Here is a 13,815-nt window from a genome sequence, read left to right on the forward strand (position 1 = left end):
GTGTGTGTGTGGTGTGTGTGGTGTGTGGTGGTGTGTGTAGTGTGTGTGCGTGTGTGTAGTGTGTGTGTGTAGTGTGTGTGTGTGTAGTGTGTGTGTGTATGTGTGTGGTGTGTGTCGTGTGTGTGGTGTGTGGTAGTGTGTGTGGCTGTGCGTGTAGTGTGTGTGCTGAGTGTGTGTGTGGGTGCAGGTGGTGTAGTGTGTGTGCGTGTGTGTTGTGTGCGTGGTGTGAGGTGTGTGGTGTGTGTGTGTTGTGTGTATGTGTGTGTGTGTGTGAGGTGTGTGTGTGTGTGTGAGGTGTGTGTGGTGTGTGTGTGTGTGTGTGTGTGTGTGTGTGTGTGTGTGGTGTGTGTGTGTGTGTGTGGTGAGGTGTGTGTGTGTGTTGTGATGTGTGTGTGTGTGGTGTGTGTGAGGTGTTGTGGGTGTGTGGGTGTGTGTGGGTGTGTGGTGTGTGTAGTGGGTGTGTGTGTGTGTGTGTGTGAGGTGTGTGTGTGGTGTGTGTATGTGTGTGTGTGTGTGTGTGTGTGCGGTGTGCGTGTGTAAGTGTGTGTGCGTGAGTGTGTGTGTGTGCGTGTGCGTGTGTGGTGTGTGTGTAAGTGTGTGTGCGTGTGTAAGTATGTGTGCGTGTGTGTGTGAGGTGTGTGTGTAGGGTGTGTGTGTGATGTGTGGTTATGTGTGGTATGTGGTGGTGTGTGTGGTGTGGTGTGAGTGTGTGGTGTGTGTATGAGGTGTGTGTGTGAGGTGTGTGTGTGTGTGTATGTGTGGTATGTGTGTGTGTGTGTGTGGTGTGTGTGTGAGGTGTGTGTGTGTGTGTGTATGAGGTGTGTGTGCACGCCTGTGTTCTGTTGTTCATAAACCCGTTTGGTTTCCATGCAGGACCGCCTGCCTCTGGCTGTTGTCGGTAGCAACACCATCATCGAGGTGGACGGGAAGCGTGTGCGAGGGAGGCAGTACCCCTGGGGCGTGGCCGAAGGTGAGGAGGGGGCGGTTTACGGGGGGTCAAAGGTCAGAGGTCAGGGCAGCAGCAGCGCCCCAGGTCTTCTCCCTCCTGGGTATCACATGCTCCAGCCTCAGGTTGCCATGGACACGGCAGGCTCACAGTACTGTCGCCACGGCAGCCTTCCATAGTAACAGCATCCAGCGTCCACCCGCCAGATTGCATTCCAGAGTCTCCGTACCAGCGTCAGGAATATTTCACCAAAAACAGAACGGGAATTTCACAGATATATCTTAACTGAAGACATCAACCTGTGCAATTGTTTTTATTTGTCTGGTAGGAGCTGGTAGCCTTAACCCAGGGCTGCCCAATCTTGTTCCTATAGATCTTCTGTTTTGTAGGTTTTCATTTCAACCCTAATTTGACACACATGATTCTCATGGAGATCTCTAGCTGTTGAATGAGATACGCTTTGTTTGGGTTGGAGTGAACACCTACAGGACGGTAAATCTCCAGGAGCAGGGTTGGGCCGCCCTGCTCTAGCTGTTGAATGATGTGGGCTTTGTTATGGTTAGAGTGTAAACCTACAGGATGGTAGATCTCGAGGAGCAGGGTTGGGCAGCCCTGCTCTAGCTGTTGAATGAGGTGTGCTGTATTATGGTTAGAGTGTAAACCTACAGGACAGTAGATCTCTAGGAGCAGGGTTGGGCCGCCCTGGGTTTACCGGAGCCAATTTCTTGCGTTTGTTGTTTTGCATTATTAATGATTATTTATAGAGCTGGAAGTGTTTGTTTGTTTGTTTGTGTAAATGGCACCTTGTGTGTAGTGGGTGTGCGTGTGCTGTGCCTCATTTTGGCAGTTAAGCTCATTTTCATCTACAGCCCCAGCTCAGCTGTGCCTCTCCTGGGACTGAAACCTGCAGCTCCCCCAGCGGGTTCTAACTGTTGCTCCGCACCGCTGTAATTAATGAGCGCAGAGACGTGTTTCTCCCGCGTGTCCCGCGTTATGGCGGCGATGCGGTGTTAGAAACCTGCCGTTATATAAAGCAGCACGCTGATGTTTTTAAACAGAAAGCAGAGAGAGAGTCTGTTCTGATGTCTCTGTGTCGATGGAAAACTTTCTCTTTTGTCATCCTTTTTAAATGCTGAGAGGAAACGACAAACCACAGAAAAACGTCTTTTTGCTCTCCAGACTTGCACTGTCGGTCTCTAGCAGCAGAGCACGTCCCAGTCTGCCTGCGGCCCAGACTTCCTGCCTGTCACAGGAAACCAGCGACAGGAAGCGGTCACCTGAGTCGCTGTCTGGCAGCGACTGAGCAGCCAGAGACATGACGAGATCACAGCCTGGGGTGGGGCTGAGCGGGTATGGGTGTGGCTTAGCATGTGGGCTAGGCAGGGCTGAGCGGGTATGGGTGTGGCTTAGCATGTGGGCGGGGCAGGGCTTGGCAGCTCGTGTACTGTTGCTGACTGTGCCTTGCGACTCCTGTCTCTCAGAAATGATTCACTCGAGCGTAGAGTTTACTCTGTCTGTCCAGGAACTAATTACACAGCAATAAAAAATCTAACTTAAGTAAAAAAGGGACAAGAGTTGTGACATGACTGGGACATGCATTTAAATTTAAGCTAGCGAGACAGGCGCATTTGATTTGATTGTGCTGCGCTTGTAAATCCTGATAGATTCCAAATCTGCTCACACAGCCCTGTACATACCCCCCCTCCCCCATTTCGTGTGGGCCACTTCTCTGGGACGTTCCCCTTGCCTGGAATGTGACCCCGGCGACCCTCTGTCCCGCCCCCCCACCCGGCGTTCCGCAGGGGTGTCGTAGGGCATTTAACCGCCGCTGGAGGAACATTCTGGAAGGGAGAAATCCACACTCCTGAGATCACCACAGAGGAGGAGTCCGCAACCTCTTAAACTCCCAAAATTAAGAACCGGCTCCTTTGATTGGCCACCTTTTCCCTCCTTCTTAAACCCCACCCCTTTAGAACACTCCCCAGCAGTAACTTCAAACCGGCAGCTCTAAACAGGAGACTGGGCCTGGTGGCTGAAATGTGTCACTGCAGCTGTGGGAGGGCACAGTCTTTGTTCTACGGGACCGTGTCCTTGTGCGTTTGCTGGTTTTTTTCCCACTGTAACTGTTGAGTGTGGAGGAGGCAAGGAAAAAGCGTGACTCGCTAATTTGACACACTTGATGGTGAAGGAAAGAAAGCCTGAGGAAGCTGGTTGGTGCTCTGATGCGTGTGACTTTGCTTCCCCCTGCTGGTCAGTCCTGGTAGCACAGACTCTGCCATAGTGCAGTGACGGTAGAGGGAACTATATGTGCAGCTGTGTGGTGTTTATGGCTGTGTGGCATCTGAAACACTGTACAGTGCAGCTGTGTGGTCTCTCTGTAGTGCAGCTGTGTGGTCTCTCTGTAGTGCAACTGTGTGGTCTCTCTGTAGTGGAGCTGTGTGGTCTCTGTAGTGCAGCTCTGCGGTCTCTATAGTGCAGCTGTGTGGTCTCTGTAGTACAGCTGTGTAGTTTCTCTGTAGTGCAGCTGTGTGGTCTCTCTGTAGTGCAGCTATGTGGTCTCTGTAGTTCAGCTGTGTGGTCTCCACTGTGCAGCTGTGTGGTCTCTCTGTAGTGTAGCTGTGTGGTCTCTGTAGTGCAGCTGTGTAGTTTCTCTGTAGTGCAGCTGTGTGGTCACTCTGTTGTTCAGCTGTGTGGTCTCTCTGCAGTGCAGCTGTGTAGTCTCTGTGGTGCGGGCTGCGTGGTTTCTCTGTAGTGTAGCCGTGTGGTCTCTCTGTAGTGCAGCTGTGTAGTTACTCTGTAGTGCAGCTGTGTGGTCTCTGTGGTGCAGCTGTGTGGTTTCCTGTAGTGCAGCTGTGTGGTCACTCTGTTGTTCAGTTGTGTGGTCTCTCTGCAGTGTAGCCGTGTGGTCTCTCTGTAGTGCAGCTGTGTAGTTACTCTGTAGTGCAGCTGTGTGGTCTCTGTGGTGCGGGCTGTGTGGTTTCTCTGTAGTGCGGCTGTGTAGTTTTTCTGTAGTGCAGCTGTGTGGCCTTTCTGTAGTGCAGATATGTGGTCTCTAGTGCAGCTGTGTGGTATCTCTGTAGTGCAGCTGTGTAGTTTCTGTGTGGTGCAGCTGTGTAGTTAGTGCAGTGGGTCTCAGTGTGCTGTGATTTCTGTAGCAGCTGTGTGGTCACTGTTGTTCAGTTGTGTGGTCTCTCTGCAGGGCAGCTGTGTAGTCTCTGTGGTGTGGGTTGTGTGGTTTCTCTGTAGTGCAGTTGGGTGGTCTCTCTGTAGTGCAGCTGTGTAGTTTCTCTGTGGTGCAGCTGTGTAGTTGTAGTGCAGCTGTGTGGTCTCTGTAGTGTAGCTGTGTGGTCTCTCTGTAGTGCAGCTGTGTAGTTTCTCTGTAATGCAGCTGTGTGGTTTCTCTGTAGTGCAGCTGTGTGGTCTCTGCAGTGCAACTGTGTGGTTTCTCTGTAGTGCAGCTGTGTGGTCTCTCTGTAGTGCAGCTGTGTGGTCTCTGTAGTGCAGCTGTGTGTTCTCTCTGTGGTGTAGCTGTGTGGTTTCCCTCTAGTGCAGCTGTGTGGTTTCTCTGTGGTGCAACTGTGTGGTTTCTCTGTGGTGTGTGATGTCTCCCTGTGCCTGTCTAACCCCCCCCCGTCTGTTCGCAGTGGAGAACCCTGAACACTGTGACTTCACCATCCTGCGGGACATGCTCATCAGGTACGCCCAGCCGTGTTCAGCACCCTGAACATACAGTCCCCTTCAGCACCCTGAACACACAGCCGCGTTCAGCACCCTGAGCACACACACATGGAAAGGGGTCATTATCTCACTGTCCCAGTAAATAGCCCAAATAATGATGAACACATTTACACCAAGCGAGAGGCGTCAGTCTTTCTCGCTGACTCAGCAGCCTGACGTCACATCCAAGTCCTGCAGTGTTAGAGGGCCGTTGGTACAAATGACTCCCTGGTTTGTACATTAATTTCACTTGTACCTAAAGCCACCAATCACCCAACAGAGAAATGTGTTCTTTCTGAAAGTGGCGTACCTCAAATTTTATTTCTGTTTTCCAAAAGAATCCCTAAAATATGATTGAAGTGGAAAGTCTGGTTTTACATTACATTACATTACATTACAGGCATTTAGCAGACGCTCTTATCCAGAGCGACTTACACAACTTTTTACATTGTATCCATTTATACAGCTGGATATATACTGAAGCAATGCAGGTTAAGTACCTTGTACAACGGCAGTGTCCTTACCCGGGAATCGAACCTGCGACCTTTCGGTTACGAGCGCAGTTCCTTACCCACTGCGCCACACTCTTTTGTGTGGAAAGTCTGGTGTGGTGGCTGGATGTGGCAGCGTGCTGTAACTGTTCTCTGCCACTGGGTGGCACTGCTGTGCATGTTTCTCTCTCTGTCTCTAGGACCCACATGCAGGATCTGAAGGACGTGACCAACAACTTTCACTATGAGAACTACCGCAGCAGGAAGCTGGCTGCCGTCACCTGCAACGGCATGGACAACCACAAGAGCAAGGGTCAGCTGACCAAGTGAGTCCTGCCCCCATCGCGCCCCCACAGTCAGCGAGCCGGGGTCTGGACTCCGGCACTCAGAAGTGCCCTGAACCACAACCTGAATCAGGACCAGAATCAGAACCAGAACCACATTTTAACCAGATCTGAACCTGAATCAGAACCTGAAACTGAATCAGAACCTGAAACTGAAACCGAATGAGACCCTAAACCAGAATCAGAACCTGAACCTGAAACACAGTGAGACCCCCAAACCAGAATCAGAACCTGAACCTGAAACACAGTGAGACCCCCCAAACCAGAATCAGCACCTGTACCTGAAACACAGTGCGACCCCAAACCAGAATCAGAAGCTGAAACACATTGAGACCTCCAAACCAGAATCAGAGCCTGAACCTGAAACACAGTGAGATCCCCAAACCAGGATCAGAACCTGAACCTGAAACACAGTGAGACCCCAAACCAGAATCAGAGCCTGAACCTGAAACACAGTGAGATCCCCAAACCAGGATCAGAACCTGAACCTGAAACACAGTGAGACCCCAAACCAGAATCAGAACCCGAACCTGAAACGGAAATGATATTCGGAACCAGAACTCCAGTAGTTCTCACTGATTCTGCCCTAGCAGTGAAGACCAGCTCATAGAGTTTCTGTCCTCCTGAGGTCTTTACATCTCAACCTCTTTATGCAGGTCAGGAATCTGCTATTAAAATAAGACTTGGTGATTAATACTGCATTCTGCATGAGGGTCCTGGCAGAGTTTTATCGTGCATGGGAATCGAACTAGTCGCCATCTGTCTGCCTGATCCATTAACGTACTCCTAAACACAGATAGTGTGTAGGTGCTGTCACTGTTACCTGAACTCGTCAGAACTCCATAGTGCTTTGGTTCCAGCTGGGTACCCCTTTATCCAGGCTAATGGCTAATGGCTGACTCCACCCTATATACTAACCCCTTTACTCAGGCTAACGGCTAACTCCTCCACATATACTAACCAGTGACAACAGACACCCACTAACTTCATTCTGTCTTTCGGTCTCCTGTTTATTTATTTATTTATTTATTTATTTTTCAGTTAATAACCTCTGTCTTTTTTTAAATGCATGGTTTTTTGTCTTTTTTGGTTTCTGCATGCTAAGTGTGTGTTTCTATTTTTTTAGATTTGACACAGGTGAAGGCATGTAAGTGTCAATTTCAGTTCTTTCAAAAAACTTACAAAAATTAGAACTTACCTAACTTACCTTTGTGTCCACCTGCCCTCCCTGCTTGTGTGAACTGAGCTCTCCCAGGACCAGCATGTGTGTGTACGCGTGTCACGTGTGTGTCATGAATGTGCCGTGACGTGTACTGTATGTGACCTGTTGCTTCCTTAGCTTTATGAAGCTGTGGCCATGATGTCATTCACTATGAACTCTGACCTGTGTGTGTGTGTGTGTGTGCGTGTGTGCGTGCATGCGTGCGTGTGCATAGGAGCCCCCTGGCGCAGATGGAGGAGGAAAGGAGGGAACATGTGGCGAAGATGAAGAAGATGGAGATGGAGATGGAGCAGGTGTTTGAGATGAAGGTCAAAGAGAAAATCCAGAAGCTGAAAGACTCAGAGGCTGAGGTATGGAACACTGCCTCTAGACACATCACTACTGCCTCTCAACCCATCTCTACTGCCTCTAGACCCCTAGACACATCTCTACTGCATCTAAACACATCTCTACTGCCTCTAGACCTCTAAACCCATCTCTACTGCATCTAAACAAATCTCTACTGCCTCTAGACCTCTAAACCCATCTCTACTGCATCTAAACACATCTCTACTGCCTCTAGACCTCTAAACCCATCTGTACTGTCTCTAGACCTCTAAACCCATCTCTACTGCCTCTAGACCTCTAAACACATCTCTACTGCCTCCAAACCTGTGAACACATCTCTACTGCCTCTAAACACATCTCTACTGCCTCTAAACATGTGATCATATCTGTACTGCCTCTAAGCATGTCTCTACTGCCTCTAAACCTGTGAACCCATCTTTACTGCCTATAGACCTCTAAAACCATCTCTACTGCCTCTAGACTTCTAAACCCATCTCTACTGCCTCTAGACCTCTAAACTCATCTTTACTGCCTCTAAACACATCTCTACTGCCTCTAAACACATCACTACTGCCTCTAAACCCATCTCTATTGCCTCTAGACCTCTAAACCCATCTCTAATACCTCTAGACCTCTAAACCCATCTCTGCAGCCTCTAAACATATCACTACTGCCTCTAAACACATCTCTACTGCCTCTAGACCTCTAAACACATCTCTACTGCCTCTAAACACATCACTACTGCCTCTAAACACATCACTACTGCCTCTAAACCCATCTCTACTGCCTCTAGACCTCTAAACTCATCTCTACTGCCTCTAAACCTCTAAACACGTCTCTACTACCTCTAGACCTCTAAACACATCTCTACTGCCTCTAAACACATCACTACTGCCTCTAAACCCATCTCTACTGCCTCTAGACCTCTAAACTCATCTCTACTGCCTCTAAACCTCTAAACACATCTCTACTGCATCTAAACATGTCTGTACTGCCTCTAAACATGTGAACACATCTCTATTGCCTATAGACCTCTAAACCCATCTCTACTGCCTCTAAATACATCACTACTGCCTCTAACCCTGTGAACACATTTCTACTACCTCTAAACACATCACTACTGCCTCTAAACACATCTCTACTGCCTCTAGACCTCTAAACACATCTCTCCTGTCTCTAAACCTCTGAGCACATCTCTACTGCCTCTAACCCTCTAAACACATCTATACTGCCTCTGAACCTCTGAGCACATCTCTACTTCCTCCAAACCTCTAAACACATCTCTACTGCCTCTAAACTTCTGAGCAGATCTATACTTTCTCCAAACTTTAAACACATCTCTACTTCTTCCAAACCTCTAAACCCATCTCTACTGCCTCTAAATGTCTGAGCACATCTCTACTGCCTCTAAACCTCTAATCACATCTCTACTGCCTCTAAACCTCTAATCACATCTCTACTGCCTCTAAGCCTCTTTAAAAATGTGCATGTGTTTGTGTGCATGCGTGCTGCAGCACTAGTGAAGTAAATGCTAAATGCCTGTAATGTAATGTAATGTAAGTATTATTACCGCTCTTATTACCTTACTGCAGCAGTGTTGTGCTGACCCCTGTCTGTGGCGTGCGGTACTGCAGTTGTACTGCAAGCAGTGTTATTCTGACCCCTGTCTGCGGCGTATGATACTACAGCAGTTTTATACTGGCCCCTGTCTGTGGCGTGCGGTACTGCAGCAGTGTTATACTGGCCCCTGTTTGTGGCATGTGGTACTGCAGCAGTGTTATACTGGCCCCTGTCTGTGGCGTGTGGTACTGCAGCAATGTTGTACTGACCCCTGTCTGTGGCGTGCGGTACTGCAGTGGTACTGCAGCAGTGTTGTGCTGACCCCTGTCTGTGGCATGCGGTACTGCAGTTGCAGAGGCGTCATGAGCAGATGAAGAAGGGTCTGGAGGCGCAGCATAAGGAGCTGGAGGAGAAGCGGCGGCAGTTTGAGGAGGAGAAGAGCAGCTGGGAGGCGCAGCAGCGGCTGCTGGAGCAGCAGAAACTTGACGCCTCCAGGTACAGCACACCTGAACACCACACATGAGCCCCCCACCTGAACACTTTTACCTGAACAGCTAACCTGAACACCACACATGAGCCCCACACCTGAACACTTTTACCTGGGCACCGTGTTCTGAGACCCACACCTGAACAGCATGACTGAGCAACATTCCTGAACATACACTTAAACAGTACTGGTCATAAGTGCACACACATCACCCCAGAGACACACACTGATATATTACTGCTGAAAAACTCTCACCCGGGGTCGCGGTCAGTCGAATTTAAATTCTGCCCAACTGCCACTCTGAGGAGGAAGGGGTTCTCCAATCAGCAGCCAGCTCTCTGCGGAATGTGTTACTAACTGGTGAGGTCAGGTTCCTGAGCGATGAGTCTTCTGCCCTCCTCCTCCCTCCTTCGTTTCTTTCTTTTTCCTTAAGGGTGTGTAAAGGTGTCTGAGCTGAGACCCAAACACAGAGTCCATATTGCGTTGGGCATTCCTTAAATATGGTCGTCACTGCCCTGAACGAGGTCACATGACATCACTCGTGCGATGGGAAATTTTACTCTGTACCTTTCTAGAGCCTTGTTTTTCATGGCTACTCCATAGTACTGTTTTTGGTTGAAAATGTATGAAAACATATTTTATTTTCTTTCTGACTATTTTCTGCTATCACCCTCTCTCCTTCTCTCCATTCCTCTCTCTCTCTCTCTCTCTGTTGCAGGACTTTGGAAAAGAATAAGAAAAAGAAGATCTTTTCATAATTTGCCATCCTGAATTTTCATTGTTCTGTTTGGACCAATAGAATACGTCCTGCTTTGCATGTGGGAGGGGCCAGAGCGGGGCATTGTGAGGACCAAGGTTGTGATTGGTCGGGGGGGTGGCTGGCCGTGGTTTATCTTCCAACAGGAGGCTGTGGCCATCGGCGCTCCACCCCGTCTTCCTGTTTCTAAGCGTCAGCCTCTCTCATGACTCTACAGTCCGATTCATTCTGAGAAAACCCTTCTCCATGTTGAACAATCACTTTCTATTCACGTTTACTTTCTGTCTCAGACACACGAACGCACACATTCTCTCACATACTCGGCAGGTGTATCAAACCTTGCAGGCTCAAACGCTCCTTTCTTTTTATGAATAACAGTTGTTTTGCTCTTACCCTCACCCTTAAAAAAAACATAATAAAATAAAAATGTTCACTTTCTCCATTTCTTGTAATTTAAATTATCTAGCCATGGACTGGCATGTATAACTCCTACTCATGTAATGTTTCGATTAGGTTATTATAATTATTCTTAATTATATATTTTTTGTTGTATTATTTTGTTGTTATTTTTTCCATATATTGGCCTGCTAATCCTTGTTTTTGTTTGTTTGGACTTTGTACGCTAGAGAACTCTGTTTGGGGGGGGGTTGTCTGTGAGTGTTGAGCCACGGCATTGGGCAGTGTAGAGGGAGTGGGCGGGCGTGTGGCAGAGAGGCCCCTCCCCCTTGTGGCTTCGCTGAGTAGTGACTCTAGCCACGACATTTAGCTTCATTTATATACCGCAAATCTTTTTTTTCTTCTTTTTTTGTTTGTTGTTTTTTATTTGTTTGTTTGTATTGTACAAAGTCACATAATAAACTTGTGATGAAACGTTAAATGGGAGGAGTTCTTTTGTTTTAAAAAAGGAGGCGGGGCTTCCAGAAGGGGGCGGAGACGCGGATGAAGCGCCCAACGTTCTTCAGCAGCTTCCTCCTGAGAGAAAATGGCGCAATCAATCAGTCAATCAACCAAACGCCATGTTCTGCTAAGAAAACAGTCTGTGAATAACAGGTTTTGTGTCTTGTGAGTGAGCAGCACAGAAGTCTGGGTAATATATGCACAGGTTCTTGCTGTTATTCTGCAGTAACAGCCGCTATGCAGACTCTGTTCAGACGCAGACTAGTCTGGTTTTTGTGCATCTGAGTGATGCTTTATTTCCTTTATCTCGAACCTCAAAGGGCCGAATATGTGTCTGTGCAGCGTAACCTGTCGACTGGACTGGCTGGGCTTCAGCAGAGCCAATCAGAATTCAGGAAACCGAACTTGCAAACTGGAATGTACACTGCGAGATGCTGTAGAGCACAGGTGTGGACACAAACATACACACAAACACACTCACACACAAACATACACACAACACACACACACACACACTAACACACTCACACTCACATACACACACACACTCACACAAACACACACTCACACACACAAACATACACTCATGCACACACACACCCACATACACTCACACACACACACACACACACACAGAAACTCACACACACACATGCACTCACATACACACACACTCACACACACACACACTCACAAATTAGGGTTGAAATGAAAACCTTCAGGATGGTACATCTCCTGGAACAGGGTTGGGCTGTGGTTGTGGGTTTTTGTTTTAGCCCAGACCTAGACACCTGATTCAACTAATTAATTAATCATGGTCCTCAGTCAAGATCTTTGTTAGTAGAATCATGTCTTACTGCTGGGCTAAAACAAAAACCTGCATCCACTGCCCAACCCTGTTCCAGGAGATGTACCGTCCTGTAGGTTTTCATTTCAACCCTAATTTGGCACACCTGACTGTAGTAATTAGCAGCTCAACATCTCTAGCTGTTGAATGAGGTGTGCTTTGTTAGGGTTGGAGTGTAAACCTACAGGATGGTAGATCTCCAGGAGCAGGGTTGGGCAGCCCTGCTCTAGCTGTTGAATGAGCTGTGCTTTGTTAGGGTTGGAGTGTAAACCTACAGGATGGTAGATCTCCAGGAGCAGGGTTGGACAGCCCTACTCTAGCTGTTGAATGAGGTATGCTTTGTTAGGGCAGGAGTGAAAACCTACAGGATGGTAGATCTCCAGGAGCAGGGTTGGGCAGCCCTGCTCTAGCTGTTGAATGAGGTGTGCTTTGTTAGGGTTGGAGTGAAAACCTACAGGATGGTAGATCTCCAGGAGCAGGGTTGGGCAGCCCTGCTCTAGCTGTTGAATGAGGTGTGCTTTGTTAGGGTTGGAGTGAAAACCTACAGGATGGTAGATCTCCAGGAGCAGGGTTGGACAGCCCTACTCTAGCTGTTGAATGAGGTATGCTTTGTTAGGGCAGGAGTGAAAACCTACAGGATGGTAGATCTCCAGGAGCAGGGTTGGGCAGCCCTGCTCTAGCTGTTGAATGAGCTGTGCTTTATTAGGGTTGGAGCGTAAATGTACATGACGGTAGATCTACAGGAACAGGGTTGGTTACCAGTGTTTTAGAGAGTGTATCTGGTGTTGAGAATAGAATTGATTAAAACATATATATGTGTAGTGATGTTTATGACCGGTAGGGGGCTGTAAACTGTCAAGGCTGAAACTTGACAGTGAGTGAAAAGTGAAAACTGAAATCAGGCCACTACACAGTGTCAGGGGTAGAGTGGACTGCTGTGGAGTGGTGTGTGAGAGTGTGTGTGTGTGGTGTGTGTGTGTCACGCTCTCTCTCTCTCTCACACACACACACACAGACTGGTTGACCCCTGCTTGGCACCACTATCACCCTGCCTCTTCGGGGGGGTGATTTGGGCACAGAAGGCAGAAGGGAGGAGCTGGCGCTGAAGTGTCTCACACTGGCTTGAGTAAGAGTGCAGACTGAAATGCAGTCGTGGCTGAGCGCCATGCAGTAGATTAAATCACCCTGACCAGCAGATTCCAGCGCAACCCAACATTAAATCAAGGACTCCGGCTGATTGAAGCCATTTGGTTCTCTTTATAAAGATGCTGCATTTAAAACAACCAGTAACAATACACTTGTGTCTTACACCTTACGTATATGGACTGTGGCTACAGATTCAACATAACCTACTGAAGATAGGAGTCTTTCTCCTTCTCTCACTCCATCTCTTGCTTCTTTGGTCTGCCCCGCTCTCTCCCTTGTTCTCTCTCTGTGCTGTAGTGGTATACTCTCTCTCTCTCTCTGTGCTGTAATGGTGTACTCTCTCTCTCTGTGCTGTAGTGGTATACTCTCCCTCTCTGTGCTGTAATGGTATACTCTCCCTTTCTGTGCTGTAATGGTGTACTCTCTCTCTCTGTGCTGTAATGGTGTACTCTCTCTCTCTGTGCTGTAATGGTGTACTCTCTCTCTCTGTGCTGTAGTGGTATACTCTCCCTCTCTGTGCTGTAATGGTGTACTCTCTCTCTCTCTGCTGTAGTGGTATACTCTCCCTCTCTGTGCTGTAATGGTATACTCTCTCTCCGTGCTGTAATGGTATACACTCTCTACTTTCTCCCTCTGGGTTTGGTTGCCCTACTGCACAGAAATGGGACCTGAAGCTTCCTGTCTCATTGTATTGAAAGTTATCAGGGTTTTTTTTTTTTACGGGGGTGGAGCAGAGACAGCCCATGTTTAGGGAACATGACAGCTATTTTGAGAACAAGGCTGATATTTCTGGAACATGACCATTGTTTAGCTAACATGACCAATATTTAGCGAACAGGACCTATATTTAGCAAACAGACAAATATTTAGTGAACAGGACCAATATTTTGTAAACACGACCAATGTTTAGTGACCAGAACAAATGCTTAGCAAACAGGACTGATACTTACCAAACATGACCATTGTACAGGGAACAGCGTCAGTGTTTAGGAAACAGGATCAGTGTTTAGGAACAGGACGGGTGATTAGGGGAACAGGCTTAGTGCTTAGAAAACAGGATCAGTGTTTAGGAAA

At 48.0% G+C, this 13,815-nt stretch overlaps 1 protein-coding gene across 2 annotated transcripts in view; it reads left to right on the plus strand.

Moving 5' to 3' along the window:
* The window catches only part of LOC135262277 (septin-7-like), a 41,222-nt gene extending 30,494 nt beyond the window's left edge, over positions 1-10,728 (plus strand). Inside the window, exons 8-14 of one of the 2 annotated variants that reach the window (XM_064349270.1) lie at positions 874-970; positions 4,591-4,642; positions 5,355-5,480; positions 6,625-6,645; positions 6,935-7,070; positions 8,957-9,102; positions 9,813-10,728. In XM_064349270.1, the coding sequence (XP_064205340.1) occupies positions 874-970; positions 4,591-4,642; positions 5,355-5,480; positions 6,625-6,645; positions 6,935-7,070; positions 8,957-9,102; positions 9,813-9,852 (618 nt within the window). In that variant the 3' untranslated portion in view covers positions 9,853-10,728. The remainder of the gene's footprint in view (positions 1-873; positions 971-4,590; positions 4,643-5,354; positions 5,481-6,624; positions 6,646-6,934; positions 7,071-8,956; positions 9,103-9,812) is intronic. The other variant, XM_064349271.1, reaches the window with a different exon arrangement.
* The last annotated feature ends 3,087 nt before the right edge of the window (positions 10,729-13,815 follow it).

The sequence above is a fragment of the Anguilla rostrata genome, chromosome 8, assembly GCF_018555375.3.
Source record: "Anguilla rostrata isolate EN2019 chromosome 8, ASM1855537v3, whole genome shotgun sequence".
In the NCBI taxonomy this organism is placed as follows: domain Eukaryota; kingdom Metazoa; phylum Chordata; class Actinopteri; order Anguilliformes; family Anguillidae; genus Anguilla; species Anguilla rostrata.